General features: G+C 36.9%; 1 protein-coding gene across 1 annotated transcript in view; it reads left to right on the plus strand.

Annotated features, from left to right (window-relative positions):
* Positions 1 to 7,277, plus strand: part of KIAA1109 (KIAA1109 ortholog) — a 311,628-nt gene that overhangs the window by 301,504 nt on the left and 2,847 nt on the right. The window contains exons 79-82 of the mRNA XM_042781736.1: positions 762 to 1,013; positions 1,520 to 1,723; positions 3,982 to 4,176; positions 4,593 to 4,727. Coding sequence (XP_042637670.1) covers positions 762 to 1,013; positions 1,520 to 1,723; positions 3,982 to 4,176; positions 4,593 to 4,727 — 786 coding nt within the window. The remainder of the gene's footprint in view (positions 1 to 761; positions 1,014 to 1,519; positions 1,724 to 3,981; positions 4,177 to 4,592; positions 4,728 to 7,277) is intronic.

Here is a 7,277-nt window from a genome sequence, read left to right on the forward strand (position 1 = left end):
ACAGACAAGTTTGTCCTGCTGTTGGAGACCTCTCGTATCACCCCCACCTGGCTGACTATTCCTCTGTCTGGCTTCCTGGCTTTTAATCCCCTTTCTCCTACTCTTCTGGCCTGCTTCTTTGGGCGTCCCTAAGTTGTCTCTCCTCACCTGTAACCCTGGGGCTGACTACACTGCAAATACTGAATTTCAAACATATCTGAAACACCTGGAGATCTTATTAAAATGCAGGTTCTGATGGGGTGGGTATGATACAGATTTCTACCCAGCTTCCTAGTAATGCTGATGTTGCTGGTCCTCAGGCCGCATCTTAAGTAGCAGACTTACAAAAGAGTGAAAAACAGTAGACTTAAAATCAAGGGGTCTGTTTTTGATTTCTAGGTCTTCCAGTCACTTACTTAACCCCTCTGTTCTTCTGTTACTTAACTTAAAAGTAGTAAAGATGAAATGCCTAGTTTACAAGGTCATTGTCAGAATTATATAATGCAGTCAAGCACTTTGTAAATCTTTAATCATTACAGAAGTGTTGGTTCTAATTATTACTAGCAAGTTAATATTTCCATTACTACTTTATCCATCCTCATGTAGCATCTTTTCCCAGACAGTCTCTTTACTAACTACTGCCTCATATTGAATAGATGCTGGGTAGTTATTTTCATCCCATACTAAAGTCACATTCAGCTGTAGACAGTATCCACCTGCTGCCTTCTCATTCCCCCATTCAGAATATTCATTCAGGATAAATTGTGTTGGTTCTCTTGCAGTGCTTGATGCAGCTCATCATCGTCATTGGCCTGGAGTATTGAAAGTGGTGTCAGGATGCCACATATCCTTATTTCAGATTCCATTACCAGAAGATGGAATGCAGTTTGGAGGATCAATGAGCTTACATGGAAATCATATGACACTGGCTTGTTTTCATGGTCCAAATTTCCGCTCAAAATCCTGGGCTCTTTTTCATTTAGAAGAACCAAATATTGCTTTTTGGACTGAAGCTCAAAAAATTTGGGAAGATGGTAAACTGACACATTTCTATCTTTTACATTTTTCTATCTTCTAATATAATTATAAATGACAAAGTAATTTTCCTTTCTTATACCTTTTGTCAGTTTTTCTTTTAATATTTCTGAAGTCCATCTCAATTACCATGTACCTGACATGTCAAGGATTCACTACCAATGAGCTGATATTGAGAAAGTCTGGAATATGTTAAAGCACCTGTTTCAGGTCTTGTCATCTTACTCCCTGCTTTGTAGACAAGATCAGGCACATTCAGTGTGGTATAGCTGTAGACTTAACTGCTGGTCTTCATCTTACTGGTGATAAAACCAATTAAAACCAAAAATAAAAAGTTATTTGTGATTTTTTTTTTTTCTCTCTCTCTCTTACTTAGTCCTCAATCTTACAACCTTCTCTGTCTGTGTATATCTTAATTAAATTTATTACTCTGGGGCCATAACTACTTTTCTCTGCCTAAATATATATTATTTGTTACTTTAAAAAAACATTTCTTTTTCTTCAGGTTCCAGTGATCACTCTACATATATTGTACAAACATTGGATTTCCATCTGGGTCATAATACCATGGTTACCAAACCATGTGGTGCTTTGGAAAGTCCCATGGCAACAATAACTAAGATAACAAGGCGTCGCCATGAAAATCCACCCCATGGAGTAGCCAGTGTGAAAGAATGGTTCAATTATGTTACAGCCACAAGGAATGAAGGTTAAAATTTCATTGTTTGAAGAGAATTATTTAATTTTGTCTTTTCTATTTTTGGTTCTGTTGACTGTATTTAGAATTTAAGCAGAGGTAGTTTTTATTTCCTTAATTAAAACATTTCATTTTACTCCTCCGACACAAGTACTGATTGTTTAGTACATAACTCACCACCCTAGTAGTGTAACATCTCATACCTGTTCCTGTCTAGTTGATTCTTACTCATAATGACCCTATAGAACATAATAGAACTCTCCCACAGGGTTTGCAAGGCTGTAAATCTTCATGGAATTAGACTGCCACATCTTTCTCCCGTGAAGTGGCTAATGGGTTCAAACTGCCAGTCTTTCAGTTAGCAGCTGAGTGCTTAACCATTGCACCATCAGGGCTCTTTAATATTTCATAGACTCTCAAATTACATTAGATGTAACGTAAAACATTTAGAATAAAATTTATTTTAAATTATAATTAATTTTACTGTATTATAATTAGAAAACTATTTTTGTAGTAAGGCTGAAAATTGGAGGTTTGGGAAAGTTTCTACTCAACTAAATAGTAGAATGCCACAAATTGGATGTTTGGAATGATTAGAACAGAATGAAACTAAAAAGTAATATTATTCCTATTAAGTGATAGTTTTCAGGAGAATGCCTTTGATGAATTTTTCATTTGATTAGATTCACCAATCTCTTTCTAATGTGGTCATGGGGACTCTTCTGGCTGTTTTCTTACAGTTTGAGTTTACAGTTGCAAAAACGGCAAGGAGGCCACATGTTCTGACCTCCTTTAATCTCACAAGAGGAAGACAGGATTACCAGCAGTAACCCAAGGCCTATTAACTGCAAAGCCAGACATGCTGCCTCCCTCCAGCCCTTTCACCAACCGTTCCTCCCAAAGCACCACCACCTCTCTCCTGGGTTCGATAATTTGCTGCAGTGGCCACACAGAACTCACAGATTACAGGGTTTATTAGGGAAGCACCAGGCTACAACTCAAGTTCAGGAAGAACGCTCAGTCTCTCTCCCAGCCCACCGTCCCTCAGCCAAGAGTCTCTCACAGTCTCTTTCCCAGCAGTGCTGGTCCCTCGGTGTCTCACTCAGTGATGCGTGTCTCTTGTGTCTCTTTCCCAGCAACACGTGTCTCAGGAGCCCGTGTCTCTTTCAGCAGCACCTCTTCTTCAACCAGCAGTCAGAGAGAGAGTTCTGCCTCCAGGAGGTCTCCTTTAGAGCCCGCAGGGTGGTCAAACTAGCCAATTATAGCATCAGAACTCTAAGCACCTGAGAGAGAGTGGGCACCTCCCAGAACGTTGTTTTGTGCCACGCCCAACAGAAATACTCCAGGTGGACACCTTCAGCAATCAGGAGCTCCTCAGTTGCTCATAGCAAATCCCACCTTGGAGTTTACAAAGACTTATGGGTAGAAAAGCCACACAAAGTAATTTGTTACACTGCAACAGTATTGCTTTCATCAATCATCTCTTCTGTATTAGAAAGCTGACTAGATTGAGACATGTTAAAACTTGAATATTTTAATTAAAAATGACCTCTTTTTCAAAATGGAAAAGATGATGATTTAGGTTCCATGGAGAATATTTTTACCAGGCAATAGGAGATCCCAAGGATTAAATAAAACACTTTTTCAAGTGTTCTAAAAATAAAGGTGCATAAGACAGTGAACTAACTGGAAGATTATGCCTGTATTGACTATTCATCTAAACGGGAGTTTGGGGGAGAAGATTCTTTCTGTCTGGGATGCCCTGGAGAGGCCATTAGTATACAGAACTGCTGTTTGTATGCCTAGAAAAATGCTAATTTTTGTGAGAAAGTCATAGTGTAACCATAGCACTTCTATTAGGGGAAAATCAGGACTTCTATCTGATTTTAAGGTCAGTGTCACATTTAATCCCAAATTCTATAAGAGTAGAGGGTTTAGTCTCTGGAGAAGTTTGGACTTATTTTAAATAATTCTTAAATTCACACATGAATTCAATTGAAAATAACATTCATTTTAAAGTTAGAGGAACAACAACAAAAATCTAATGGATTGATCCAAAATCATATACAAAGCTTTGGTCTTGAGAATAGTGAAGTATATATTATTCTCTGCTTTTATATAGATAGCTAGGTAGATAGATAGAGATATATAATCATTATTTTCCGACATTTAAAATGAAAAAAGTTCTGTATATCATAGTACCTTGAAAGTTACCTGATTATCAATGCCTGATGGTTTAATTCTTATTGTCTTTATTATCATGCCTGTAGAGCTAAACCTGCTTCGTAATGTTGATGGTAATAACACTGAAAATAGCACCACTGTGAAGAACTCTAGCTTGTTAAGTGGATTCAGAGGAGGTTCTAGCTACAATCATGAAACTGAGACCATCTTTGCGTTACCAAGAATGCAGCTCGACTTTAAGTCCATTCATGTTCAAGAACCACAGGAACCTTCATTACAAGGTATGTGGAAAAGAGTCTTTAGTTTCTATAATTACTAAGAAAATTCTAATGTAATTCCCACAAATTATCTTTGTGAAATTAATATGATGTAATAATAGAGATTTTATGGCTCAAAGTGATTTTTTTACAAGCTATGTGCCCTCTAGCAAATTATTTAACCCATTTATGTCTCTTTCTCCTCAGTGAAAGTGGAATAATAACAGGACTTCATTCATAGGACTGTGATGAGAATAGCATATACTGGGATGTGCTTAGTAAGCTATCGATCATTTTATAAATCACATAGAAGAATCACTCATTTCTCTATAGTTCGATGTCAAGTGGATGCAGAGACCCATGTAGATCCCTTATTATCAGAAAAAGGAAGGAACTTACTTTATTAAATCTTTTACTACAAAAGAACTTTACCATTGCAGATGCCAACTTGAAGCCAAAGGTAGAATGTAGTGTGGTAACAGAGTTTACTGACCACATTTGTGTGACTATGGATGCTGAGCTTATCATGTTTCTTCATGATTTAGTGTCAGCTTACCTAAAAGAAAAAGAAAAAGGTAAGTAACATGTTCTTTTTTTACCCCAAGCTGCAGAAAAGGCAGCTGTCTATGCCATTTAGATGAATTTTTATGGTCCAGGGATAAAACAGATGGAATGTGTCTCCTTTCTCTATGAGTTGCCAAACTTAATAGTATATTATAGGTAAGACTGTGTAACAGATAACTGAGTATCTACTAGTAGCTTTACTCTTTTCCTAACTGTACCTTACACTGAATGGTGTTTTACACTTTACAGAGTGTTCCCACATACATTATCTTATGTACATTTTCAGTTAGGACTTGAAATAGATTCTAGCAAAGTAAAAAAGAAAAGAAAATCTCTTTGGGGAAATACTAGAAATCTAGGTGATGAAAGAAACCACTAAAGAAAAGACTAAAGAAACAACTACGTGGTAAAGTGCCATGAGTTATACATGTAACTGAAAGGGGATCCTGAACTGAATAAAGAGATTTGTCTGTTTGGAATGCAAGACATATTATTTTTAAAATATTTTATTTAGACCTCAGCGCTCCATGGTTTGTTTTTATGAGATTCGTGGCATTGATTTGCTCACTGGAAACTTAAGTGTCTGTCCTTTAAAAAGATGTGGTGACCCTAATATCTATATGGAATCGGTTGGGAAAAAGAAAAAAAATATATATATATATATACATATACACACACACACACACACTGTGGTGTGTCCACTGAATGGAATACTCTGTAGTTATTTAAAAGAATGAGGTAGTTTGAAGTATACTGATATAGAATGTTCTTCAGAGTATATGACCATTTATCTTTTCAGTAAGTATTTACTGCATACCTCATATGAATATAAAAATATGATATTTTAAGAATTGCTTGAAATAAATATAATTTGTTAATGGCACCCTATAGATCATCATCATGTTTAATGAGGAAAAATGTATTAAATTTGTCTTATAGGTATTTCAAAATAGCATCTTGAAAATGTTTCTTGCATAAAGAAATTAAAAAGATTATCAAAAGACCATGTTTAGAGAGACAGCATAGCACAGATTGAATTGGTCTTCAGTTACTTCTCAATCTGCATGTGCCAAGTGGTCAAGTTAAATCAATAATGGTATCTTGGAGAAGTCTATCAGACTGTAGTTGAAACTTTATGTAAAATGACAAACCATGTAATAGGCAGGTTTTCATGGATCCAGTCTTTCCATATCACACCAATATGCCCCAGGTACTGGTAATTCTCTCCCCCCCACCCACCCCCGGCTTAGTATCTAAATTTAATGTGGAGAAAAACAGATTCTAAGTAAAGCTTTAAAGTTCAGAATTCTTATCAAGACCCTTGATTTGAAAGCCTTGCAGATTTCTCTCAACTTTAGATATTTTATGAAGCTTTGCCATTTTCTGAAATGCTGTATTGATCTTGCTCTTCTATAAACCAGTTGCCATCGAGTCAGTTCCAACGCATGGTAACCCTATGTGTGTCAGAGAGAACTGTGCTCCATAGTGTTTCCAGTGGCTGTTTCTGTTTTGTTTTTCCAGAAGTAGATTGTCAGGCACCTCTGGGTAAATGCCAACTTCCACCCTTTGGTCAGCAGCCAAGCCTGTTAACCACTTGCACCATCCAGGGACTTCTATAAATTGTGTGTATTTCTAAGAAATACTTCATTTTTAATATAAACTAATGTAAAAAATTATTCCAGTGGGAAGAAAGAGGATAGGGATTTTTTCAGATTTATAATAATGAAGCCTTAATACCTGTGGGGTTTCGATTGTAAATAGATAGTTCAATAGCTGTAAGTATATTTTGTTACTACAAACTAAAGTAATTTGTTTGGGCCAAAATAAGCATACACATCCCTGAGAAAATTCTTTAAGCACACAAGACCAGAATAAACTACTTTTTAGAACATTAAGATAAACTGTAGTTGAATGCTACCAACTGAGCAGGCAGTAATTGAAGGCATCTGTGTTCTTATATAATGTGGTACGGTAGCTTCATTCCTAGGGTAATTCCCAATCAATTTATTATCTGTAGTGCTCATTCCTAAGTAAGTTATTACCAGAGCTACTGTTCTTTGCCTTCAAGTCAATTCTAACTCAGAGCTACCCTATGTTGTTGTTGTTGTTGTTATTTGCCATCGAGTCGGACCTGACTCATAGCAACCCCTCCTTGGGTTTCCGAGGCAGTATCACTAAAGAAGTAGATTGCCCAACGTTCCTTCTGAGGAGTGGCTGGTGGGTTTGAACCGCCAGCCTTCTGATTAGCAGTCAACATTGCCCATTGAGAAACAACCTAGGTGCCCATCAACAGAAGAATGGACAGCCAAACTATGGTACACACACACAACGCGATACTATGCAACACTAAAGAATAATGTAGACTCTGCAAAATACCACATAACGTGGATGAACTTTCCAAGTTACGCTGAGTGAAATAAGTCAATTGCAGAAGGACAAATACTGTTTTAGTTCATTATTGTAAAAAGACAAGGAAAGGTTTAGAAGGAAACTTTCTTTGTTGGTTATCGGGGTAGAAGGGGAGGGGAGGGAGCACTGCATAAATCAATCAGTCAATCAAT

This window comes from Orycteropus afer, unplaced genomic scaffold (assembly GCF_000298275.1).
Source record: "Orycteropus afer afer isolate SDZICR_OR568_19922 unplaced genomic scaffold, OryAfe1.0 scaffold00162, whole genome shotgun sequence".
NCBI lineage: Eukaryota > Metazoa > Chordata > Mammalia > Tubulidentata > Orycteropodidae > Orycteropus > Orycteropus afer.